Source organism: Monodon monoceros, unplaced genomic scaffold (genome assembly GCF_005190385.1).
Source record: "Monodon monoceros isolate NGI ecotype Baffin Bay Population unplaced genomic scaffold, NGI_Narwhal_1 Super_Scaffold_18, whole genome shotgun sequence".
In the NCBI taxonomy this organism is placed as follows: Eukaryota; Metazoa; Chordata; class Mammalia; order Artiodactyla; family Monodontidae; genus Monodon; species Monodon monoceros.
In genome coordinates, this window is record NW_021703774.1 from 155539377 (window position 1) to 155565389 (window position 26013).

The 26013-nt window shown below is 49.1% G+C and overlaps 3 protein-coding genes across 4 annotated transcripts; 2 read left to right on the forward strand and 1 right to left on the reverse strand.

Moving 5' to 3' along the window:
* On the forward strand, positions 1–21894 carry BSDC1 (BSD domain containing 1). Of its 2 annotated transcripts, XM_029228851.1 has the most exons (11): positions 1–58; positions 324–384; positions 5160–5276; positions 7631–7798; positions 9160–9214; positions 11149–11264; positions 11687–11755; positions 11925–12003; positions 12953–13429; positions 19202–19305; positions 20354–21894. In XM_029228851.1, the coding sequence occupies exons 1-11, from the start codon at positions 48–50 to the stop codon at positions 20384–20386; spliced, it is 1290 nt and encodes a 429-aa protein (XP_029084684.1). In that variant the 5' UTR covers positions 1–47; the 3' UTR covers positions 20387–21894. The 2 variants fall into 2 exon arrangements, with proteins under 2 accessions (XP_029084684.1, XP_029084682.1); XM_029228849.1 differs by lacking the exon at positions 20354–21894 and having other exon boundaries at positions 35–58; positions 19202–19615.
* Positions 21511–24080, reverse strand: TSSK3 (testis specific serine kinase 3). Its single transcript, XM_029228853.1, has 2 exons — positions 23929–24080; positions 21511–23158 (listed from the first exon to the last, which is right to left on the reverse strand). The coding sequence occupies exons 1-2, from the start codon at positions 24071–24073 to the stop codon at positions 22497–22499; spliced, it is 807 nt and encodes a 268-aa protein (XP_029084686.1). The 5' UTR covers positions 24074–24080; the 3' UTR covers positions 21511–22496.
* FAM229A (family with sequence similarity 229 member A) lies at positions 23984–25447 on the forward strand. Its single transcript, XM_029228852.1, has 2 exons — positions 23984–24989; positions 25182–25447. Exons 1-2 carry the CDS (start codon positions 24448–24450, stop codon positions 25282–25284), a joined length of 645 nt encoding a protein of 214 aa, XP_029084685.1. The 5' UTR covers positions 23984–24447; the 3' UTR covers positions 25285–25447.
* Positions 25448–26013: the final 566 nt, after the last annotated feature.

Below are 26013 nucleotides of genomic sequence, written 5' to 3' on the forward strand. Positions count from 1 at the left end.
GTCGGAGGTCAAAGGTCAGTAAATAGTGGTGATGTCATGCGGGCAAGATGGCGGAAGGGTGAGCCAGTCATCCACTTCTCGGGCGTTGGGCCCTGAATTCTCCCAGGGTTGGGGTGCTGGGCCAGGGTCCCCGCGGGGAACAGGAGGCTAGCGCGGGCCTGGACGGAGCTGAAAGGACGGGGTGGAGTCTCAGCATGAGGGGGTGGGGAAGCGGCCTGCGAAGTCTCGGCCCGCGGGCCACATCTGAGGAGGGAACTGAGACCCGATTCTTGCGCGGGCGAGAGTCGCGCTGGGGGGCCGCCAGATGTGTCTGTGTTCCACAGGGAGGACGTGGGATGGTGGCGGAGCTGGCTGCAGCAGAGCTACCAGGCAGTCAAGGAGAAGGTAAGCCGGGCCGGCGCCCTTCCTACGGCAGGGCCCCGCGCCGCCTCACTGCAGCCTGGTCCGAGCAGTCCCGCCGGACCCGTGTGGGCGCCGGGCCTCAGGGATGAGGCCGACTTGGGCCCTACGGAAAGACAGACCCCAACTCAGACCAGTGTGACTCTAGCTACAGTGAAATAAATACGGTCTTAAAGCCTGCAGCCGACCCTGTGGTAGGAATCCGTGGGAAGGAGGGGTTTATTTCCGCTTGGGAAATTCACAACTTCGTAGAAGAGAGAACATTTGATCTCGGCCTTGAAGAAAAAGGATTCTAGCGATAGAAACCTTCTCCTCTAGTCATTCAAATATTAGAGTATATGCCACAGCCAGCACTGTCTGACTCTGTGGTCCTGAGGATACCGACGTTAGCCAAGCAGGTGCAATCCTGGACCTCCCAAAACTCACAGTCTCGTGGGGAAACAGCAATCCCTGTGGCACGAGTGAGGCTTGGCTCTGCCGGTGGGCAATGCCATTGTGTGTTGCTGTTTCAGTCCATGCTAGTTCGTCAAAACCAACCCAACTGAATTCTGGAAAAAGTTAATTACTGTTTGGCTCAAGCAACTGGGGTGAGTCCTGCTTCAGGGCAGACTCCAAGAGGCTTCTGGCTTCAGTTAAATCAATCCTCTATTCTGGGAGCATTTGTAGTGTAACATCACTACAGCCCAGCAAAATCTGAGAGTGACCTGAGCTGTTTATGTTGTTGATGAAGACTCAGAGAATTTCAAGCTGAGGTTTAATAGAAGAGACCCCAAAGGAGCTTGCTTTCTGTTGAGTAGTCTCCTGGAAGGAGAATCTGATGTTCATTTAGCAAATGTTGTGTGAGGGCCTCCTGTGTGTTACCCTTAACGTTGGTCTTACCATAACTCATGAAAAATAGGTAAAGTTGATTAGCCTTCCATCTTTGTTCTCTCATTGGAAGCAAGGGGAATGGGTGTTGTTTCTGCCTTTGACAGTTCCCCATTTGGAAAGAGAAAACTTAAATTTCCTGTTCTTATTGAACCTAGGCAAGATATTTAACCTCTCAAAGCCTCAGTTTCTCATCTGTAAAGTGGGAATACTAATAATACCTACCTGCTAGGATTGTTGTGAGGATTAAATGATAATATATGTAAAGCACTAAGAACAATATCTAGCATACAGTAAGTACTAAATAAGTACTTATTTTTATTATTAAGTACTGAGAGCCACGGGGAAACCTCTTAAATACCTGCAGTCCATTTTTCCTTCCATTTTGTTCTTGGTCTTTCAGTGCTTTCCTGGCCTTGCTTCCTTCCCTCCCTATGCTGGCTCCGTCTGGACCACTCAATTCCCAGCACCCCCAATTCTCTTGCACCCAATAGCATATATTGCCCCAGAAAATACAGCCCTTGGTGCTGTGATCTGCCTCCCTCTGCCCCTTCATTCCTCTGGGTGTGTGTGTGTGCTTGCTTGCCCACGGACACTAGTAGGGAAAGTCACGATGCTCTTTGGCCCACTGCAGATTCCCCAAACTCTCTGGGCTGGGGCCCCTCACCCTTCACCCCTGCCCCAGCAACTTTTTTCAGTCTCACATTTGCTTCTCCCCTTGCCTTCAGAAACTTTCCCCAAACCTAACTCTTCCTCAAGTCCCCTGTCCAACCACATCCTCTTTTACTTCCAGGAGACAAGCTCACCTCCTACTTTTTAAAATTTGAAGTCAATAACATGATCTCTCTTAACTCCCTCCCCACCCCTGAAGCCACTACACATAGACTTATCTATATAAACACTCAGCTTCACCTACCACTTGCCAAATCCAGTGGTGGTTTTCAGGTCTTATCTTTCTGGACCTTTCTGCTGCATTAGACGCTAGTGATCACTCTGTCTTTCCTGAAACTCTACTCCCTTGGCTTTTGTGGCATGATTCTCTCTCAGTTCTCCACATACTTCTCAAGGCTTTCACTTCCTCTTTCACGAATTCTTCTTCCTCTGCCTGCCCCTTAAAAGTGGTGTTTGAGGAACCTTATCCTCACACATTGCTTTGTTCACTCAACAAACTCATTTTAGGGAGACTCCTAATCCTTTTCTGTGAGATTTAGTATTTGAGAAGAGCTCTGGCTGGCCGGGTGTCCCAGATATCCCACAGTCACTGCAGATACTACATACCAAAATCATTGTCACCATCCTCTCCGTAAACCCGCTCCCCCTTCAGCACTTTCTTCCTCAGCTGGCAGCACTGCAACCATCCATCACCTAGTTTAGTTGCCAGTAGCTCTTCCCGACTCTTTCTTGTCCTGAGTCAAAACATCTATTTAATCACCAAATCCACCTTTTTTGCCTAGTATTTCTTGAACCAGTCCCATCTTCTCATCCTGACCAGCACTGTCCTTGTTCATTTTCTTCTATTTCCTTTCCTGGGCTACTGCAACAGCCTCCTGACAGGTCTTCCTCCATTTCTGATCTTGTCACTCTTGGACCTATAGTCCATGCCAGTCTCTGGAGTGACCTGTCAAAAACGCGAGTCTCATCATGTCCCACCTGCTTCAGACTTTGGTGGTTCCCCATCACCAACAGGGCTGACCAGGCCCTCCAAGGTTGCCCTCTCAAGCTTTATCCCTCACCACTTCTGTGTTACCCTTTATTTTCATTAGGACTGAAGTGCTTGTAGGCCTCAGTAAACCCCAGGCCCCACCACGCCCAGGCTTCCTTAGTGACTCCTGCTCATTCTTTAAGGCTCAGACCAGGCCTGTCAACAAGTCTTTCCAACCTCCCCACAATACACCAGTCACTGCTCTGCCCTTGCACATCAGCACTGTTACGTGAGCATTTTCCCCAGTAGACTGTGACCTGGAGGGCTGGCACCGTGTCTGTTCATATAGGTCCCCTAAGAGCTCACAGTCTAGTGAGGGAGACAACCATTCATCAAATAATCATGTAAATGGTTATATAATTAAAATTGCCCTGGTACATACCAGTCTAACAAGCACACATTTTTTGAGTGCCTACTTTATGCCAGGCTCTATGTCAGACACTGGGAGAGCATCAGTGAACAAAAAACAAACGCTCTATGTTCACAGCTCACAGTTTATCCAGGAGGATAGACACGAACAGGTAATTATAAATCTAAAGGACAGTAAATGTTAAAGAAGAGAAAGTGCAGGTGCCCATGAGCAGGGGAGCCAACCTACATCTGAAGGAAGTGACATGTAAACATAGCCAGGTGAGAGGGTTCGTTCATTGTGTTTGTTCGCTTGTTTTGAAGAGTTAGAACTATGTGTCAAGGAGAGGGAATGATGTGTTCAGATACCCTGAGTTAGGGAAGATGGTAGAACATTTGGGAAACTTGAGGAAGGCTAGCTGGAGCTCAGTGAGGGGCATCGTGGGAGGGGATGAGAGTCCGCCAGAGGTGAGATTATATGGGCCTTGTAAGTGAAGGTAAAGATTTTATACTTGCCATAGGATACCGTGTAATCACTGAAGAATGTAAAGCAGGGGCATCATGGTCTGCTCTGACTTACTAAGCTCCCACTGGTGTCACGAGGAGAAGATAATAGAGGTATCTGATGCAACCTGGGAAGGGAGTCTGGTTGAAAGAGCAGGCTGGCCTGGACTAATTTGGTGGCAGTGTGGATGGAGAGAGAATTGATAAATGACTCTTCCACTCCAGTTAAGGAGTCCCGAATCTGAAATGGAGCCATTTGCACTCGCAGAGAAGCCTCTGGCTGATAGATGAGACTGTCCCATTCAGAGACTTCCCAGGATGATGAAAACTAGGCAGGCTCTTCTGCAAAGAAAAAAATCACCAGAACATTCAAAAACATGTTTTTAAAATGAAGGTGATTATCCCTGTGTAAAATGAAAGGGCTTGAAGGGTTGAGCACAGTGATAGTCCGGGAACGTGTCTTAGAGTGGGTGAGGATGAAGCAAGACAAGGTAAGACTTAGACAAGAGCTGAGGGCCTGCTGTCTCACACTGGGTTTGAGTGCAGAGTGAGAGTCAGACCGGTCCGACAAGCAAGTATCAATTCTGCCCAAAGGAGCTCTATGGATGAACAGAACCTTGGGGAATGGTGGAACCAAGGCGGCCTAGGAGAGAATCTGATCCAGTATTTCTTTTTACACCCCCTTTGTTGAATGTAAAAAATCACACACCTTTTTCACTGGTATTGTCAAAAATTGCTCATAAAAGCTTTCTAAACTATTGCTGTTACCAGTACAACGTATTTATAAAACCTTTCACAAAAATAATTTCACCTACTGTCTCATGTTTCAACTGAATTTCCCCGTGACAATAAAAGTAAAAATAGAAAACACTTTCCTTTGATTAAAAACACACACACACACCCCTTCTCTTTGTGTTTGAAATTGGAAACAAAGGTCATGACTTACAGCATAGCTAAGTGATGCATCAAAGTCTGTTTTGTTTTCAGACTGCTTGTGCCCCCTTCCCCATTCTGCTCATGAGAACTACTGATCTCTTCCACCTCCCTCATTTCCCAGGAGAAAACCGAGGGCTAGATGAGAGTTCCTCCTGGCCACATAGCTTGTAAGTGTCTGGGCTGAGCTCAGTCCCCGTTCTCAGAGCAGCAGGAAGTTCCTCTGTGCTCTCTGCTGTTGGGTAATCCCAGGTCATGGAATTGGGACAAGTAAGCATTGTTTCTGAGCCCAGGCTTCCCATGTCACTGAGTTTTCCATGTTTCTGTATGATACTAACACACAGGGAATAGGAACAAAGGGTGGTGGCACCAGCCGGCTCTGTCATCCCTCTCTGTCTTCCCTTAGTCCTCCGAAGCCTTGGAGTTCATGAAGCGGGACCTGACAGAGTTCACCCAGGTGGTGCAGCACGACACAGCCTGCACCATTGCAGCCACTGCCAGCGTGGTCAAGGAGAAGCTGGCTGTGAGTACCACCTACACCCTCCAAGTGACTTTCCCACATAGCCTGACCTGCCTGGGACCCTGGTGGGAGCTCCCAACCTTTCTACCGTTAAGTGATTATTTTTTCCCATAGCCTCCCATTTTGAAAATTATGTCCGTCAAGCAAACAAGCTACATATGTTAAGTAATAATAAGCTTTCCCACTTCTGTATTGTTTTAGCAGATCAGCAAAGTCATTCATTGTAGACAATTTAGAAAATACAGATAAAGAAAAAGAAAGACCTAGAGATACCCATAAGTCCCTCTCCCAGAGATTAAGTTAATATTTGAGGAGTATATCCCTTATGTATACTTTCTTTTTCAAAACTGGGATCAAATGAACACCATGTTTCATAACCTAGTTTTTGACTTAATCATTGCAAACCTTGTTCTAGAGCATGCATAAATGGCATGGTATTCTGTTACGTGGATTTGACCAGTTCCTAGTTTCCTGTTTGTTTTTTCCAGTATTGTAAACAGAGTTACAGTGAGCATGCTGATTGCTTAATCTTTCCCCTTAATATTTTTTTCCTAATAAGGTATTGGAAAGGATATAGGGTGAATATAGTTGTTTTAGACCTTTTAATATCTACTGTAAAACTGCCCTCCAGAAAGGTTTTGCCAACTTATATTCTTATTGGCCCTGGTTTTATCAATCAGAGATGTATAGTGGAATTCTCTTGTGAGATAGGAGTTAGATTCTAAAGTCAGCATGGAACTTGAAAATTGTATATGGTCAAAGATATCCCTGCAAACCTCAGATTTCCAATGAAGTATAGTATACTGGTTTTGTATTACAGTTTCTCCTTTAGTATTGGAACAGATTTCAGTTTCTTTGATCATCAGCTGAATCAGTTGCCTTGTAATTAGAGGCCATGTTATGGAAAACATGTTATGGAGTTTTTATAGCCAAGCTTCTTTTGTTGAATCTTGTAAAATACTGTCTGCCTGCTAACCACAGCTACTGATGAGCGTGAATGACAAGTAGTAATTGAGCTGAACTGCTGCAAGTCCAGCCAGTAGCAGAGATGCCACTTGTTTCTTTCATTTATTTACTCCTTTTCTCATTCAACAAATATGATTATATACCTGTGCCAACATGTGCCAGGCACTATTGATAGTCTCTAGGTTTAAAATACCTGGGCAGCCTAATCAGGAGTAAATGTGACACTTTTCTACAAGGTTTGCAGAGCCTGGTCCTGTCTCTCAGCCTCCCATCTCTTCTTACTTATGTATGTATGTATGTATGTATGTATGTATGTATTTATTTATGGCTGCATTGGGTCTTCGTTGCTGCATGTGGGTTTCTCTAGTTGCAGCGAGTGGAGGCTACTCTTCATTGCAGTGCATGGGCTTCTCATTGCAGTGGCTTCTCTTGTTGCAGAGCACGGGCTCTAGGCATGCGGGCTTCAGTAGTTGTGGCACGCAGGCTCAGTAGTTGTGGCTCACGGGCTTAGTTGCTCTGCAGCATGTGGGATCTTCCCGGACCAGGGCTCGAACCACTGTCCCCTGCATTGGCAGGCAGATTCTTAACCACTGCGCCACCAGGAAAGTCCCATCCCATCCCTTCTTGCTCAAGGGCATTCTGACCAGTGTGGCTCAAGATTGGTGCCCCACTTGCCTCTTCTAGGAGGTCCATACATTGGCCCTCAGCTGGTCCCAGGTTTACCTCTACACAAGGCTGTTTGTTCTCATCCTACCCATATGTCCTCAACCTTTCATACAAAATACTTCCTGAGCAATGATGATGATGAGATTGTAATATTACAGTACTGCTAGTTATTAAATGTTTGCCATGTGCTGGGCATTGTACACACTTTATCTCTTAATCTCCACAGTACCCCCCTGAAGGAAGTATATTTATCTGCATTTTACAGATAAGAAAACAGACTCTGAGAGGGTTTAGGTCTCATAACCAAAAAGTAGTAGAGCTGGGATTCAGATCCAAGACTGACCCCAAAGCTAGTACCGTTTCCATCACTCTACCCATAAGTCCTCTTCCCCACTGAATGTCTGTGGCATGGATCCTCCCCTGTCAATTTGTGATCAGCCTGGTCGACCTTGAAATTTTGTTGAAACAGCCAGTCAAGGAGCTCTGCTCTGACCTACACAGGCCTACTGTGGCCCTGTTCCGCATCCCCATCTGGGGGATGGGGACTCTGGCTGCCCCCCTCTCCTTCTCCAGCCCCAGAGATGGGGGTGAAAGGTCGTGAGCATTTCCCTGGTCCCCACACACAGTACACTTTGACCCCTGATGCTTCATACCTCCATACCCTGTACCCCAGTTTGCAGCGTGCTCCTGGGCCACTTGCTTCCTCTGTTGGCTTCTCTCTGCAGACTGAAGGCTCCTCGGGAGCAACGGAAAAAATGAAGAAAGGGCTGTCTGACTTCCTAGGGGTGATCTCCGACACCTTTGCACCCTCACCAGACAAAACCATTGACTGCGATGTCATCACCCTGATGGGCACACCCTCTGGCACGGCTGAGCCCTATGATGGCACCAAGGTATTCACTAGCGGCACTGGGCTCTAGCTTCTAACCTGAGCTCACAAAGCAGTACATGTTCATAAAAAATAAATACATGTATATAATTAAATTGGAGAATACCAATAAGCAAGAAGATAATAGTTTCTAAACCCGTAATCCCATCACTCAAAGAGAACCACTGATTCTTCGTTGGTGTATAACCTTCCATTTCTTTCTGCTTGCAAACACTGGTAAAGATAGTTTGGAGTTTTTCTTTTTAACAGAAAAAGCACTTTATACATGCAATTTTGTAACCCACTTAAAAATTTGCAATTAACTATTAGCATTTTTCCTAATCACCATCATTTTTAATGTCTTTAGATTCTTGCAAGTGTATATAGCATAATTTATTCAGTCATTTCCTTAGTGCTGCACATTTGGATTCCTTTCAGCTTTCATCCATAATAAGGAATGCTCTGGACAGCATCTTTATGGGCATGATCTCCACATTTGTGTTATTTAAGACTAATTTCCAATAGGAATAAATGTACAGGGGGAGGATATCTTCAAAGCAATTAAATCAGCAAGAATGGTAGTATATTTCTATTGCATTTTATCTTCTCACCATTACTTCTTATATTTTGTGGAGCGTTTTCTCCCAGATTCACAGTGTGGTGTCATAGCAGTTTGGCCTTCTTCATAGCATTTTACCACATTGAATTTCAATTCCAAACATGATTTTTCAAGCATGTTTTTCAGCACTAGTATTAGCACCACCACTTAGTACACATTTAAGTGGATTGTGAAAATTTTTTAATTATAGGATTTTACATTATAACAGTGAATCACCAAAATCACTTGCTGAAGTTGTGATACAGCCAGCCCATGCTTCCTGCAATAATGAGGAAGGAAGGAGGGTCTTTCCGTTTACCAGCTAAAGTTTGCCACTCCTGTGGCCCTGATGGGAACACAGATTGCAGTTCATTTGGCAGACTGGCTATGAAATTAAGAAATTCTTGATGAATTGTTTTAGTTTGAGGGAGTTAAATATTTCAAAATTTGCCAATAAATTTTGGACTTTATTAATATATTTGCACTAACATTTTTCATATCTCACATAATTCAAAACCATTTTATACATATAATTTTATAGCCTCCTTACCCTTTATTTTCTTAGTTTCCAGGGGCGGAATACTGGGTGAAAGACCATTTTTCTAGGAGCCCCAGTTTTGGACTCCTAGCCCAGTGCTCCACTCCATAGCCCACAGTGTTAATTGCCAGGTGCCCTGTGGGTATGGTAGCCAACAGGGGAGAAGCTGGGTTGTGGTTGATTGGCAGAGAGGGGTTGCTGTCTATCCCCATCACCCCAGAATTTCTGTTCTTTTCTCTGTTTTTTTTAGGCTCGCCTTTATAGCCTGCAGTCAGACCCAGCAACCTACTGCAATGAACCAGATGGTGAGGGGGTAGCGCTGAGGGGGCAGGCTTGCTGGGCAGGGAGACCAAGCGGGTCTGGATTGCGCACCCTGTTTGTCTCTGGTAGCAGTGGCCAGGCACCCCTGTGTAGAGGGACCAGAGTGGGGCTAGTTTGACCCTTACATCTGGTGGGATGGGTTGATGGTCCCCCTTCCTCCCTGAACCCAGACTGTCTTCATCCCCTTCTACAGAGGCTTTGCTCCTCTCGTCCCTCATCCTCAGCTTAGGCTCCTCAGCCCTGCTGCCCTGCCTGCCTTCCCTTTGGCCTGTTTGCTAAGCTCCTGCTGTGCAGCAAGCCCCAGGCTGGGAACCAGACACCAGAAATGAGTCAAACCCTCAATCAACCCTGTCTAGACCTCCAGGAACCTGCTGTTAGGAGACAGAAACAGGGAATAAAGCAAAGATACTAGAGATAGAGTGACTTGACTGCTTCCACAGAAAGAGGGGAGCAGTGGGATCCCAGAAGATGGCATGTAACCCAGCCTGGGAAACCTAGGATGTGACACCTGAATTGAAGTTTTAACGATGAATTAGAAGTAAAGTAATTTTACTTTTAGAAGTGGGGGAAGGGTATTCAAGCGGGACAACAGGAATTTGAGGTTCTCGAAAAACCTAGGCATTTGGGAAGGCCAGACAAAGGGTGCATGAGGAAATGAGGGCAGTGAGAGCTGCCAGGGGCACCAGACTGGAAAGGCTTTGGGTACCAGACTAAGCAGTTGGAATTTTGTCCTAAAAGGCTCAAGATAGTGGTTCTTAACCTTTTTTTAAGTCACAAAGGCCTTTAAAAATCTGTTGAAAATAACAAGCCCTCTCTCAACAGAATTTTATATGCATATGGGAATTCTTTAACCCTTTGAAGCCCATCTTTGGACCATAGCCTGAAATGCCCTCCTGTACAGAACTGTTGAAGCGTTTTGAGACTTGATGTGATCAGATTTTGCATTTTGTAGAAGAGCCTTCAGGCAGTGTTTTGTAGGATGAAATAGAGAGGGAGAGACGGAAGATGGGAAGACCAGTTAGGAGGCTTGATAGGAATCTTCATGTCAGAGGTAAAGCCGGAACCAGGGAAGGGGCGGGTGGAATGAAGAGGAAGGTATGCATGTATAAGAGACGCTGAGGAAGTGGAATCCAGAGTGACTCCATAAAGGAGGAGTCTGGGAGGGCCTCCAGCTCTCTAGTGGATGAGTGGGTAGGACAGGTAGGCGGGGGAAGAAGATGAGCACACGTTGTATTTGCAGCATATGTGCAGGTGGATGTGTCCAGGCACCTGGACCTCTGGACCTGGAGCCCAGAAAGGCAGCCTGAGCTGCAAAGACACACTGAAGAATTGTCAGTGGGAGGAAGAGGTTGAAACTTGTGGTTTAGTGGAGGTTATCTTGGGAGAAAATGGAAAACAAGAAGAGATAAGGAAAGGAAAAAGAGGAGCCCACTGAAGACTCAGATGGAACAACGAGAGAAGTGGGAGGAAATATACAAAGAGTGAGAAGCCAGGAGAGAAGAGGGCTTCAAGAAGAAGGTAGTGGCTCCCAGGGCAGAAACTGTAGGATGGTCACATGAGGAGGAGGACAGAGAATCTACCACTGGATTTGGCAACATAGGGTCACTGGTGGTAACCTGAGAATAGCTGTTTCAGAGAGGAGAGGATTCAGTAGCCAAGTGCAGTGGGATAAAAAGCAGGCAGGCATGGGAGAGAATGGAGACTGCAGCCCCTCCCAGTGATCACTTAGGGGCCATGCCCTGATATCAAGCTTACCCACCCCTTCACCCTGCCTGACCCCCCAGCTTGGGCCATATGGCTTTGGAAGAACCTTAAGTTTTCCTCATTGTCCATGTCCAGGCTTAGGTGTGATTTCTCTAGGCCCAGTGTTCTTTCTCCAGACCCACGGAACTGACCATCAGTGTCTGTCCCTCTGCAGGGCCCCTGGAGTTGTTTGACACCTGGCTTTCCCAGTTCTGCTTGGAGGAGAAGAAGGGGGAGATCTCAGAGCTCCTTGTAGGCAGCCCCTCCATCCGGGCCCTCTACACCAAGATGGTGAGGGCCTAGCCGGCAGGACCTCAACCAACTCCCGGCCTGAGGTGTGGGGAGGTGGGAGGGACATGTCCAGAGTCATTGTGGAGTCCTCTGGCCTAGAGAGCAACAGGAGGCCCTGAGGAGCCAAACCAGCCAGCTCTTGAGCCAAGAATCCACGTGGGGGAAACTAATTTGCCAGGCTTCTGGCAATTACGGTGAGAAATGGAAGGGCTAGCAAAGCCTGGTGGGAGTTCTTTTCTCCCTCCTTGGCCAAGCTGGGCCAGGAAGGTGGGTCTGGGGGGTGGAAGTGCTCTAAGAATCACTACTCAGCCACTTATCCCATCTGATATCCAGAGTGGCTGGGAGCTGGCTGATGAGGCTGGGAACATAGACCCCCACACAACCACTCCCAAAGTCTCATCTCCACTGTCCCCTCCCTCCAGGTGCCTGCAGCTGTTTCCCATTCAGAATTCTGGCAGCGGTATTTCTATAAAGTCTATCAACTAGAGCAGGTATGCTGGCCTAACCAGGGAAGGTCCTCCACTCAGCCATGAGGGAAGGGGGCTGGATTTTGTTGAGGGAAGAAGGGGACAGAGGGTGCCAAGAGTTCTGGGGTCAGGACCAGAGTCTGGGAAAGAGGGTTCCCTGACTGCTCCTGGCCATTTACTCATCCACATTCAGGAGCAGGCCCGGAGGGATGCCCTGAAGCAGCGTGCAGAACAGAGCATCTCTGAAGAGCCTGGCTGGGAGGAGGAAGAAGGTAAGAGGTATTGAGAGGTGATGAGAAAGTACCAAGTCCTGCCTGTGGGAGACTGTCTGGGCCATTCTCTCTGAAGCCTGGAGGGACATGGCACCCCAGGGAAGAGGAGGGAATGAATATGGTGTTTGCTCATGCCAAGGATACAATGAGCTAACAAGGGGTTGTTTACTAAGGCTGGTGGATCCCAGGTTTAGGTACAGAAATCACATGTGTCACTTGAAGCAGATTTCCCTGCTAGCCCATGGACCAGTACTTAAGAGTAGGGGATGCTTATTCAAATTCCAGATTCCCTTCTTCCACTTCTAAATAAGACTCTATGGACATGTGGCCAAACCTGTATTTTTAACAAGCTCCACTGGTAATGTTAATGAACAGCCAGACTTGGGAACTGCTGGCTTAGGGACAGAGCTGAGCTTCCTCTACCTGGTAGCTCAGCTTAGGACAGTGTGGGAGCCACCTGCATGGTATGTTAACACAGTTACTAAGTGCTTATATTATATGCCCAACCTGTACTAAAAGCTTTACATGTATGGTCCTTACCGCAACTTCATTATCCCTCTTTTGCAAATGAGGCAGATAGGTTAAAGAAGAGTTAAGTGTTTCGCCCAAGATCATGCACGTGGGATATAGCAGAGCCCAACCTGAACCTCAAACTGACTGACTTTAAAGTCTTGGCTTTCTAAGCTATAATATTATCTTGGGCTGCACTGCTAGAAGCTGAGTGCCCACCAGGCATGTGCTATGCCTCAAGGGTGGGAGAGACTTTGACCAACAGGGATTATCTGCAGAAGAATTGTGATGGAGAGGGAGGTGAGGAAACTGGCACCCATTAGTTTTGGTTAGAGCAAACTTTGGTGGGAACCTGAGGTCTGTTTTCAGAGAGCTCCAAGGTTGTCTTGGGGCTAACCAGGGTACATCACTCTCTTTCCCTACCTTTCTCTCTTGACAGAGGAGCTTGTGGGCATTTCACCCACATCTCCAAAAGAGGCCAAGGTTCCTGTGGCCAAAACTTCCACATCCCTTGAAGGAGGACCTGGCCCCCGGAGCCCCTGTGAAGAGAATCTGGTGACCCCGGTTGAGGCTCCAACAGAGGTGACTCCATCGGAGAGCAGTGAGAGCATCTCCCTCGTGACACAGATTGCCAAACCCACCCCTGCATCTGAGGCACCAGTGCTGCCCAAGGACCTGTCCCAAAAGCTTCTAGAGGCATCTTTGGAGGAACAGGACCTGGCTGTGGATGTGGGCGAGACTGGACCCCCACCCCTAGCTCAGTCCAAGCCCCACACCCCTGCTGGCCGCCCCAGCGGTCCAGAGCCCCGGCCTCCAGCCAGAGTAGAGACTCTCAGGGAGGAGGTACTCACAGACTTACGGGTGTTTGAGCTGAATTCAGACAGCGGGAAGTCTACACCCTCCAATGGAAAAAAAGGTAAGCCATGGGCTTCCCTGGTGGCGCAGTGGTTGAGAGTCCGCCTGCCGATGCAGGGGACACGGGTTCGTGCCCCGGTCTGGGAAGATCCCACATGCCGCGGAGCGGCTGGGCCCATGAGCCATGGCCGCTGAGCCTGCGCGTCCGGAGCCTGTGCTCCGCAGTGGGAGAGGCCACAACAGTGAGAGGCCCGTGTACCGCAAAAAAAAAAAAAAAAAGAAAAAAAGGTAAGCCAAGGCCAAAGCCCAGGGAGCGTGTGCGGGCAGGGCAGGTGAGAGTTGCCACCTCACGAGGCAGACTTGTCTCCTTGTCCCGTGTGATGATCCTATAGGAGCAGATGGTCTTCATTTGTGCTACTGATGGTGATGGCAGCTACCATTCCGTCAATTCCAAGATGCATTTATTCTCTGAAATTAGGATGCATCTTACAGTTGTTGGGGTTTTAGATTCAACAAAATAAGGTTTACGTCAAATCATGTGTTAAGGATGCAATATTGCATTTAATTTCTCAGTTACCAGGGGAGCTTGTTAATTTCCAGTTTACAACTCACAGCTCCATTTAACTGTCCTCATTTTACAGATGAAGAAAGTGAGCCTCAGAGATGTTAAGTAACTTGCTCAAATTCACACGGCCAGGAAGTAGCAAGCCCAGATTCAGACCCAGCTCTGTCTGACCTGAAACCCATGCCCTTAACTACCACACTGTGTCAGTTTCTATCCTTTTGAACAGTTCAACTTTGGGGTGGGAACTCGTGTGACATTGATTGCTGTCAAGGGTCTTCTTCAATGGATGACCTCAGGAAAGTCAGTTAGCTTCCCTAGGCCTGTGTTAATTGTTATTATTATAAAATATATTAAAGAAGAATAAAATGAATACTCATGAACTTGCAGTGACCCAGCTTAAGTAATAGAGCTTTAGTTTCTTATCTGCATAATGAAATTTTAGACTGTAGACACTTTGACTTTATTTCAAGGGGGGACCTCTCTCTAACTCCTGCAATTAAAGGACAGTGATGGCTCTGATGTCAGCTTGTTTTGCCACATCCAAAATACCTCTCCAGAGATAGCCAATTGTCAGCAAGACCTCCCCTCAGCTCCTCACACGCAGGCATCCTGTCTGCCAACACTCAGCACCAGTTGGCCACAAAGCTTGCCCAGCAGGTGATCACTGGCCTACTGGCAGTGAGGGACTGGCTTACTGCAGTGGATGGGCAACAGGCTGATTTCCAGTTTCCAACACAGTGTTTTCCTTCTGACTCTGATTCAGTGAGGTCATCCATTGAGCTCCTACCTACTCTTTATAAGACACTGAGGAGGGAGGGGTAAAGGCTGCAGTCTATGATGAGGCACGAAGCAGTAAGAGACAGGCTTGGTACAGGAGGAGTTCAGAGAAAGAAGGAACCTCTGCGCATCAGCAGGTGTTTCACCAAGGAGACAGGCACTGTATAGGAGAGCTGGAGAGTTTGTGGCAGGTGCGCAGGGAGCGGTAGTCCAAGCTGAGGGGGCCTGCAAAGTCCCCCACATGTCAGATCGTGTGTTGGGGACATGGGGCACATTGAAGCGGGTGACCAAAGCCCACGTTTCTGTATTGTTCCCGGGAGAGGGAGGAACAAGAACTTAAAATCTTAAGCCGAATTCAGAAAGTTGGACTTGGTGCCACAAAGCAGCAGGGCATGCTGCTTATATGCCCAACCTGTACTAAAAGCTTTACATATAGAGGCTAAGGGCTCAGGCTCTGGAGTTCAGACAGTTCTGGGTTCAAATCCCAACTTTGCTCATAAGCCATGTGACTTCAGAAAAGGTACTGATCTTCTCTAAGCCTCCGTTTTCTCCTCTGTAAGTTGGGGGTAATTATTTCCTGATAGGTCCTCAGTTAGGGAAGAAATTTGGGTAGAGCCCTGCTTTGGGGAGATGATGCAGATAATAAGACGTACCATTCTCTGAGCACTTTCCATATGTCTGTATAGCTCTGTGCTAAGCACTTGATATGCATATCACTCAATCCTCACAAAAATCCTGAGATCTGTGAGATTTTCCCTTTTTTTTTTTTGTTTTTTTTTTACTGGTAGGAAACTGAGATCAATCACCCATACAGTAGGTATTTAGAAAAGTGTGACATTGCCTTTAGGAGGGTGAAGAGTAGGTGATGGACCCAATATGTGTTGTGTGGTTGCTGGGTGGATGGTACGAAGGGTCCATTTGAGATAACGGTCGTGAATTTTAAGAGACACCAGTCAGCACAGTTGTACTTTTGTCCAGCCACGTTCAGTTGCTCAGGTGCAGGCACAGAGCAGATGGGGAGTTGGACTTAATCAGGGTTCAGGTTTACCCAGGTGAACTCAAAAAGACAAGAGTCCAAGTGTATGCAAGAAGTGATCAGAATGATGGTTCATGGAATCTGAGCTGGGTAAGGGAGGGAATAACAGTGAAACAGTTGGAAGGTTAAAGAATTATTGTTTCCATTGGGAATTGGGCTATTGGAGAGAGTGATGAGAAAAAATGAATGGTGGGTAGAGACTGGAAGAAATGAGATTATGGGGAAGATGCAGCATAAGCTCTTAACAGTGCACTGTACTTCCTCTAATGCACTGGGGGATTCGCAAAAGGAGGGCCGGGGGATTCAGTGCAGGAGACCCACCAGAAGTAGTTGTAGTCACTTAATGGGGGGAAGCTGGGGTCTTAGACTAGAGTGGGACAGTAGGGACAGAGTAAAGGGAGGAAGAATCTTAAAAGAGGCCTGGAGGCAGAGTGACTCCTTCTCCCTCTTTGTCCAGATGACATGAGGGAGGCTTGGTCTCTGGATACAGCAGTCTCTGGAGGTGGCCCAGCCACAGGGACCTCTAAGGTCCCAGGGTGATGCCTGTCATTGCAGAGCTGCTTCCCACCTGTATATTGTGCCGAGATCCATTTGAGCAAGGTGACTAGACTTACCCTGCTCAGGCTCCCTCAGCAGGGAGCAGAGAGGGGAGATTAGGGCAGGCCCTGTGGCCTGCGGACTGGAAGGAGCTCTGGGCTTAAAGCCCCACTTCACTACTGACTGACCTGGGAGTGGCTTTTGCTTCCATTTCTTCTCTGGAGAAGCAAAGAGCCAATTAAACAGAATAAAATGAGCTGTGAGTGACAGCACCATGAGGTTAATAATCACCTGAAAACGCCCCTTTCTTACAAACAAAAGAAAACAGTAAAACGTCCTCATGAAATCTTAAATTGTTGTTGCGTAGATCAGTTCTCTGCCACGTGCACAGTGTAAAGGAGAACTTAGTACTCTCATTGTGTGACAGGACAGCGTGGTGGGAGGAAGCAGGTGGCAGAGAAAGCCCAGATTCACATCTCTGCCACTCAGAGCCTTTGTTTCCTCACCTGTAAATTGGGACTGTTAATACCTATCCCAGAGGGTGGGTGTAAAGTGCTCCAAAAATGTTAGCTGATGCTTTCTTTTTTACCCCAAAGGGTCTACCCTAGCATTTAAGCCTGAAGAGGAGAGTTTCAAATCCCTAGAGGGCAACCTAGGGTTAGGAAAAGCTGTCATGACCACAGCCACAGCTCTGGAGGGAGAGATCAGCCGGGAGTCCAGCTTCTAACCCACAGGAAACCTGCACTGACAGGGAGCCAGACGCAAGCCACCAAGAGTGTCCTGAAAGCACAGGGAGCCTTAGATGTGGAGTCAGAAGAACTGGGTCTTGGTTGCAGATCTGCCCCTGACTGGGTGTGGGACCATGTGTAAAATTACTTAACTCTGGGACCAGGCCTTTAACAGCTCCATTTGTTAAATATCCACTGTGTATATATGTTACAGGCACTTTACATGATACTGCTAATTTTAACACTGTTGTATCTCAACTGCAGGCCAAGGTCTATACAGAATCATCTAGGTACCTGTTTATAATGCAGAATTCTGGGTCACCACCTACACCTGCTGAATCTAAATGAGGGGGGATGGGAAGACAGGAATCTGCATTCTAATAAGCTCCTCCAGTGGTTCTTTGCAAAGAGGGTGGTTTTATCCTTATTTTATAAATAAACTGAAGCCCAGAATAACTTGCCCAAGACTACACAATAGATAAAAGAGTTAGGGTTCCACCCAGGTTTGCTTGGCTCCAGAGACCCTGCTGTTACCACACCACTTATGGCTAGCTGCGTGACTAGAGAACAGTGCAAGAACCCGAATAAGGAACGCGGAGGCCAGGCTTGGGGAGGTCTCAGAGCCTGGGTGCCTGGTGAGGAACAAGCTGGAGAGGAAGAAACAAGGTGTTTACAGGTGGTGCCATTGGGGGATCAGAGCTTACTCTTTTTTTTTTTTTAGACCTTACTCTTTTTAAAGGTGCTTTTTAAAAAAATGATTACAAAGTAATATGTGTTCATTTAAAAAAATATATTACCCCATGACCTCATCACCTAGTGATAATTATTGTTAGTATTCTTGTGGGTGTTTTGCTCATTCTCTCTGTATGTGTGCATGCATCTGTGAGCGTATTTTTTTAATGGAATCATACTGCATATACTCTTTTTTTACAGGAACTATTTTTGTAGTTTTCTTCTTACTAATAACTTTCACATGTACATTTTTTTTATATTGCCTGTAAGAAAGCATACCCAAATATGAATGTTTGGAGCAGTAGTTGTCAAACCTTAGCAGGCATCAGAATTACCTAGAACAGGGAGGAGTAAATGTTTTCTGTACAGAGCCAGGTCACAAATATTTTAGGCTTTTGGGGACATACAGTTTCTGTCCCAGCTCTGTCGTTTCAGCATGAAAGCAGTCATAGACAATATGTGAACAAGTGGCCATGGCTGTGTTCCAAAATTTTATTTCCAAAAGCAGACAGTAGGCTGGATTTGGTCCACAGGCCATAGTTTGCCAACCCCTGATTTAGAGAAAGAGTCCACGAATATTTACTGAGTACAAACTATTTGTTCTAGTCACTTGGAATACATAAGAAAACAGAAGATCCCCGTCCTCGGGAGCTCACATTCCAGCTCCTCTACTATTAGACAGTAAGCATAGTGAATCTGATTATGTAATACACTAGAAAGTGGTAAATACAATAGAAAAAAGAACAACCAGAGCAGAGTGAGGGGTCAGGGTGCAACTGAAAATAGGACAGTCTGGGTAGGCCACGTTTAGATGGTGAGATTTGAGTAAAGGTGTGAAGGAAGCGAGTGAGTTGGCCTGTGGGTATCTGAGGAAGAGTTCCAGGTACATGGAACAGTCCTTGCAAAGGCCCTAGGTGGGAATGTGCCTGGTGTGTTTCAGGAGTAGCAGGATCAGTGTAGGTAGAAGGGAGTGATTGAGGAGGAAGAGGTTCATTGTTTATTTCTTCTGGAAGATTTCCATGGTCCCTAGGGAGCTTCTGGACCACAGTACTTCTCCACTATTCAGTAACTTGCTTTTTCTCACTTAATAGTTTAAGACTATTTTGCCATGTATATAAATGTTCTATAGCCTAACCTTTAAAAGCCACATAATGTTCCATCATATGACTATACCATTTATTTTTGTAATTCCCTATCAGTGAACTTTCAGGTAGTTTTTTAAGTTTTCATCACTGTAACAGCACTACAGTGAACATCCTTTTGGTTAAATTTTTTTACTGAATCCAGGATTTTTCCTTAAAATAGATTCCTAAAAGTGGGATCACTGAGCCAGAGAAAGCAGAATGTAAAGACCTTTGGTGTGTATTTGTCAGGCCTTTCTAAAGAGTTCCATCACCCCCAGCTACAACCTCTTCACATACCCCTTCCTGTCCCTCACACTATGGATCATGGTTCCAGGCTCAAGCACAGACATCAGTGAGGACTGGGAGAAGGACTTTGACTTGGACATGACTGAAGAAGAAGTGCAGATGGCACTTTCCAAAGTGGATGCTTCCGGTGAGGTGAGTCGGCCTGGTTGGCCACAGGGAGGCAAGCACAATGATTCCGGGTCTGAGGACTCTCCCTGCCAAGCCCGACTGTCCCTGCAAGGTGGATCCCACTCCTATCTGAGGTGGCAGGCTGCGGGAAGGAAGCTAGGGCCTCCCACTCAGGCCCTGAACAGTAGTCATTAGCAGGGTCCGCTTCCCCTCAATTCCAGGGGGATGGATGGGGGAGTTCTTGACCTTAGCTCCTATCAGAATCACCTGAGGAACTACTAAAAAATACAGATGCCAGGGCTTCCCTGGTGGCGCAGTGGTTGAGAGTCCGCCTGCCGATGCAGGGGACACGGGTTCATGCCCCGGTCCAGGAAGATCCCACATGCCGCAGGGCGGCTGGGCCCGTGAGCCATGGCCACTGAGCCTGCGCGTCCGGAGCCCGTGCTCCGCAACGGGAGAGGCCACAACAGTGAGAGGCCCACGTACCGCAAAAAAAACCCCAAAAAACCCGACATACAATATATCTGAACAGAATTATTTATATCAGGGGATCTGCTGATATGAAGAGAGAGGCCAAGAGAGAGTTGCCTGGGGAGACTTCAGCTGGGGATTAGGGTGCTGGAGCCCCTAGTGAAAGCCCTGCGAGCACCTGTAGTCCAGTGCCACGCTTGCTTCTGATCACAGCACCACTGTAAAGTTCCCTGCCTCTCAGGGCCATATTCTTACCTGCTCCGCAGAAGACAAGCTCTCCTTCAGGGATTGACTGACGGGCTTCTTGTAGTCAGGGCGTCCCCTTGTGGTGTCCAGTGTTGGTTGGTAGAAGCATTTCCTTTGAGTCTGGAACCATCAGAACAGCAGGCCCACCGCTTGGGTAGAGGGCAGCTCTGCTCCCCAGACATTCCTTGAAGCAAGTGGTTCGCTCTGAGAGGAGGCCGGGTATGGCCCGGGGGAGTTGGGGCTGGGGCTGCAGGGAGGGCTGTCCCGAATTGGAGGCAGCCGGGGAGCTTGGGTCTCAGCTTGACTCAGAGGAGTAATACGTGTTTGTGCTCTCCATTATCCCCTCCCTTTGCAGCTGGAAGATGTAGAGTGGGAGGACTGGGAATGAGGGGAGCCAGAGCAAGCCGCTCCCCTACCCACAGCACTTCCCACCTCCCTCGCTCGTCTCCGCCCGGCCCTGGAAGACACTGACTAAGAATGTCCCCTACATGGCCTCTGTCAGCCAGAGCTCTAGGCAGATTCTGGGTTGTTCCTTGTTGGCCCTTTGGGCCTCTGCTCACATCTGGGAAGGGGCTTGCTAAATCCAAACCAGGAACTCTGACTTGTGCCAATCATAGGATGACCCGAGGGGGAGGAAACCTACCCCCCTCACCAGAAGAGCCTACATTTCTCTGCTGAACATCCACTGTTCCTGGTGATTCTTGCTGGGAAGTCCCAATGGATAGCCCTAGCCCATCTGCCTGTGTAGGCAGAGGCCAAGCTACCAGTCTCTTGGAGGACGCCGAGAAAACACACTCTGTCACCCATAAGCAGGCAAAGAAGGCCATGCCACCTGCCCTTGGCTAGACAGGGATGGTGAACATTTTGGTTCCTATCCCAGCGGGTAAGAGGCATTCATTTCTGGGAAATTTGCCTCTCTTAGGAATCTCCCCCTCCCAGGCATCTTCCATTCCTGGAAAGGTTCCTTGTGGTTCAGAATCTAGAGACCAAACTCCCTCCTTTTACCCAGTCCAGGCTGGTATGTCCCCAACGCCTTTCCCAAGGCTTCTTCATGTCAGATGCACCCGAGTCCTTAGCCCAGCTGTGCCACCTGCAAGAGTGCTCTTGCTCTTCTTCCCCTCCCCAAGAAGGGAGGGGGCCACTTCAGGCCCTTCTGTGTGTTGCCTGGCAGGATACCTTGTCCAACCAGCTACCCACCTCGACTCCCCTGTAGCGTAGGACACAAGCCAGCTACCAGCGGTACAGAGCAGTGATCAAAGCTGAGTACTTACAACTCTGGTAAGCCCAACTTCTCCGCCTCATCCCTTCTGCATCTTGAAGGGATATGCTGGGGGTGAGCTTCTTGAGACTGTCATCAGGTTTCTGCAAAAGCTCTTCTTCCTGAAGGCAGATCCAATCCTTGTGGCTCTCACCCCCCACTCTGGTAAAAGCTGCACCTCTCTTGGGGGGATGAGGGGCTGCAGGAATCCCTGGAGACCCTGGTGCTTCACGATGCTGCTCTGGTGATTCTTGTATATAATCTGGTGTGTTCACCAATGACTTAAAGTGATTGTGGTCAGGGGCGCCAAGAGAGTGGTGGTCACTTCCACTTCAAACCTTCAATGAGGGGGTGGGATGGAGAGAATGCTGAATCTTTTTTTGATGGGATGGGGTTTTTCTCTTTGTAATTATTTCTTTAGTTTAATTAACCTTTTGGTTGTTTGTGCAATATTATATATTTTAAATTATAATGTATCTCCCCAGAGTATTTTGTAGCCGGGAAAAGAAAAAAGGAAAAAAAAAAAAGACTCTAATAGCTGTTAGTTTTGTAATTAAAAAAGAAAGAAAAAAGAACTTTGTCCTGAACCTTTTCCAGACTTGCCATTAACAGCTATTAAAGAGATTCAACAGAAGCTGGAAGGTGTCTGGGGCTCTGTTCTTGTACCCTACAGCAGCTGCCCCAGAGCCAGGGCAGAAAACACACTATGTGCAGGGTGGCTTCCTGCTTGGAGCCTGGGGGTTAGGATGGGAGGTAGCCTGGGTTCTGAGGAAGTCCCTTGTCCTCATCCCAGGCTCACCTTGGCCTTTGGGATGAGAAAGGGACAGGGCCCCCAACAGGCCTCTCACCAAGACAAGGAGTCAAGAGGCCGTTACTGCATTCCCAACGCTTCTGCTTTTATTTGGAAAGGAAGTTGCAACAACAGTGGTTCCAGTTGCTCTTGGTCATTTTTCTCCTCTCCTCCCCCTGTATGTGTATGATTCTGGGGTCTGTTTTTAATTAACTTTAGTTAAACACCTGTATGAAAATCACTTGTCAGCTGTAATAAAAGGGAAGTCTGAATGAGGCCCTCTGGTTCCATGAAGATCTTTAAAGGGAAAGAGAAGTAAGGCTGGAGAGGGTGTAGGTAAGTTTTAGGATAAGTAAACAAAGTGTAAAATATATATCACCATTTTAGAAGTGGGTTTTTGGGTTTGCTTTCTCCCCCTACTTTACTGGGGAGGACTTGTCATTGCTTTTATCAAGTGCTTGCTAGCCATGGATGCCAACTAACTTCTTCGATTGAAGGCCGGAGGATCATGTCTGGTTCCAGGAGCCGCTTGAGCAAGTCCTGGCATTCAGCCGAAATGCCCAGATGAGTGGGGAAGGACACCCTCTTCTGCTGCTGCCACAGCATCTTGGGGATGTCTGTGTCATCAAAAGGTAGGCTGGCACAGAGCATGACGTACAGGACCACGCCCATGCTCCAGACGTCACCCTTCTTGCTATCGTGGGGAATACCCTGAAGTACCTCTGGGGCGGCATAGGCTGTGCTGCCGCAGAAGGTCTGGCTCAGCTCCCGGCATGATTTGGGCAACACCTTGGCGAAGCCAAAGTCTGTCAGCTTCAGGTTGAAGCCCTGCAACAAAGCGTTCTCACACTTGAGGTCCCGGTGAGCCACACCACAGCCATGGCAGTAGCGGATGGCCTCGACCATCTGACGGAAGAGGGCCTTGGCCCGGCTCTCGGGCAGTGGCCCCCCATTCAGCACACAGTCAAAGACGTCCCCTCCTTCAGCCAGCTCCATCACCAGGTAGATTTTCCCGTCTGCAGACTCCAGCATCTCATACACTCGGATGATGTTCTTGTGGTCCAGGGTACGGACAATCTGGAGCTCCCGAGGCAGGAATCTCTGGATAAACTCTACGGAAACAAGCGAAAAGAGATGGAGCATCAAGTCCAGAAGGGCCTAACTCCTCCTTCCTGTCTGCTGCCTTCCAACTTCTGTCTGCCTATCTCCCCACCATGTCTGGGTCTTGTGCCTTGGTTCCCTTTCATAGTCTTTAATGTCTGTCTGCTTGGACACTGCAAAGAATGTTCACCTCTATTGTTTTTGTAGTTAATATATTACTGAAAGGAACTACTCCCTGTCAGCCTCAGGGACTGTTGTGAGCAGCCTGTGAGACCACGGATATCAAAGTGCTTTTAGGCTTTTAGACTATCAGGGACTTTTAGACAAGGCTATTGAATCTCAGTTACGAGGCCTGATTTGCCCACAGCGTGATGAGCCCGCTCCTCTCACGTCTGCCTCCTGACCCACAGTTCTTTCCATGAGCCCTGTCTTTTCCCCATCTCTGCCTTCGTTGGCTCCAGCTCCTGCCCTCTGCTAGCCGTGGCCATGGCCTTGCCAGTCTCTGTTCCCCTCCTGGAATAGGAAAGGCCTTGTGGTCTCCGGCTCTGCTTCTGAGGATCCTTCACCTCCTGCCACTTTAATCTTGGATTTTAGAGGGTGTGGTTTTCCTGGACTCCCAGCATCCCTCTGTTCCCCACTGACCTACCCCAGAGCCACAGTTTGTCTTGCTTTCCTTGGTTCCAGACTAAAGGGGAGGAGGGAATGATCCTTCTGACTGGAGGAAGCACGCACCCACCCACCTCAGCCAGCCCTCGCTTCCTCCAAAGGGGCCCCAGCTCACCTTCTGGCCCTCCCATCTTGTCTATAATTTTAATCGCCACTTTTCTTTGGTGTTTTTTGGAAACTGCTTCTTTGACTTTTGAGTAGGTCCCTTCCCCAATGGTCTTGCCCAGCTGGTACCCATTGGAGAGCAGAAAGCCCTCCATGCTGTCTAGAACCTCCTTCCTTCCTATCACCCTCTCAGCTCATGCTGCCTCTGCGAGGCAGCTCTACTCCACCATCGCCCTTGGCCTGCTCCTTTTCATCCGCAGCCGCCCCCAGCGCTAGAACATTCCCCGTCTGGACCCACAAGCCGCGGGTGGTGGAGAGGGAGGGGGTCAGACATTTTAAAACTCTGGCCCGATTGTGATGTAGGTGTTGTGTGACCCTTGGCCAAAATTGGCAATGCCCCCTGCCTGCCCTCACCACCACCACCAAACCCAGAACGGGTTAAGTCACCGCTGCGCTCAGCCCCCGCGCCAGGTAGTGAGTCGCAGCCCCGCCTGTGGGGGGCGCTCCGGACGTCTGCGCGCCGCCCGGGATGCCAGGCTCCTTTCCGTGGACACAGCCTCCTGCTCCCCCAACGGGCCGCTGGGGGTCTGCGCGACCCATGGCAAGAGCCCTCCAAGTACCGGCTCGCGCCGCGCTAAGTGCCGGCGCGGCGTGGGGTTCCCCGGCGGGAGGAACGGGTTCTATAAGGTCAGCGCGCCAAGGCCCGGGTCACAATGCAGCCCTCCCCCTCGACGCCCGGGCCCCGGGCGCGCCGCAGACACCTGCCCGGCTCCGCCTGGACCGGAGCGTCCTCTCGCGGCCAGGGCTCGGGCAGCTACTTCCTGCCTGGGACCGGTCTCGGCCTCCGGCAGATAAGCGACGACCCACGGGGCGGGCGCGGGGAGGAGGCGCCCGGCGGCCCGCGAGCTGCCTGACCGCCACTCCCGCGCAGAGCGCCTCGGACATGAGTGCCCAGGAGCCCCCGCAGGGTCGGAGATTCCCCATTGAGGCCGGAGACTCTCCGGGCCTTGCCTTCCCCCGCGAGACCCAGGACAGCCCGGAGCGGGTAGCTACGGAGCACAACCCGGTCAGGTGAGGCCAGCGCTCCTCCCCGCCGCCCCACCCCGGCCCACTTTACGTCCCCCGACCGCCCCAACCCCGCCCCACGTAAGATCCCACATCCACGCCCGAACCTCAGGGACCCCAAGTGCACTCCCCGATGCGTCCCGTACAGGATGAGCCTGCCCCGCCTCAGCGCCCCCTGTCGCGCCCCACTTTCCCCAGGCCGCTTCGACGCTGCCCCGGCTGGCACTGCCTGACGCTGCTGCACGTGCCCATCGACGTCTACCTGGCCTTGGGCGGGAGCCCCCGGGTCCGCGCCACCTGAGTGCGCCTGCGCACGACAGCTCCGCGGGAGCCGGGCGTGTACGAGGCCCGCCGCAGGCCACCACGCTGAGATCGCGCGCGCCGAGCAGGAGACAATGATGCACATTTTAAAATAAAGGAACGATGCACATTTTAATAAAGCACAGCATAAACTGTTCTTTCCACTCCGGCCAGTGTATGTTTATCACGTCGGATCGGGCCCGCCCGCTGCTCCGCCTCATCCAAAGGCATCTTCCCTTCTGCTGCCTCCTCACTTGGACCCAGCCCCAGGGGCCTGCCCTTCCGACTCCGCTTTCTTCTCCCTGGACACCAAGCCCTTCCCCCATTTCTTGCTGGTCATGATCCCTTTCAGGGCCGCCTTTCTGCTCAGGCTCTGCCCTCATCCGTCTCCCCAACACTCTCCTTGGTTCTCCAGTAAAATTAGCATTACTGTGCTGGACTCTGGGGGCCCAGAGAAGCTTGGGACTGGAGGGGGTGGACAGAGAACTTAATGAGAATGGCCACCCACACCAGGCCCATTTAATTCTCCCAAGATGGAGTTTGGTTTTGCTACCTGCTGTTTTGTGACCCTGGGAACCCCTGGCTTTGTTGAAGGGGCTAGGGGCTGCCCCGTCCATCTTGAGCTTTGGTTTCTCCTAGGACTGGTGGGGCCAGAAGACTGGGGAAGAAGTCGTTTGAAAAACTTCGATTTCTTATTCCTTTTTACAGGTGAGGGAACTGAGCCTTAAGC

Coding starts and splice junctions, on each gene's coding strand:
- BSDC1 (XM_029228849.1), top strand. Junction 385..5,159: donor ACCAGGCAGTCAAGGAGAAG/GTAAGCCGGGCC, acceptor GTCTTCCCTTAG/TCCTCCGAAGCCTTGGAGTT. Junction 11,756..11,924: donor AAGTCTATCAACTAGAGCAG/GTATGCTGGCCT, acceptor ATCCACATTCAG/GAGCAGGCCCGGAGGGATGC.
- TSSK3 (XM_029228853.1), bottom strand. CDS start 24,073: ATGGAGGGCTTTCTGCTCTCCAATGGGTACCAGCTGGGCAAGACCATT. Junction 23,159..23,928: donor CAAGATGGGAGGGCCAGAAG/GTGAGCTGGGGC, acceptor TTGTTTCCGTAG/AGTTTATCCAGAGATTCCTG.
- FAM229A (XM_029228852.1), top strand. CDS start 24,448: ATGCCAGGCTCCTTTCCGTGGACACAGCCTCCTGCTCCCCCAACGGGC. Junction 24,990..25,181: donor ACGGAGCACAACCCGGTCAG/GTGAGGCCAGCG, acceptor CACTTTCCCCAG/GCCGCTTCGACGCTGCCCCG.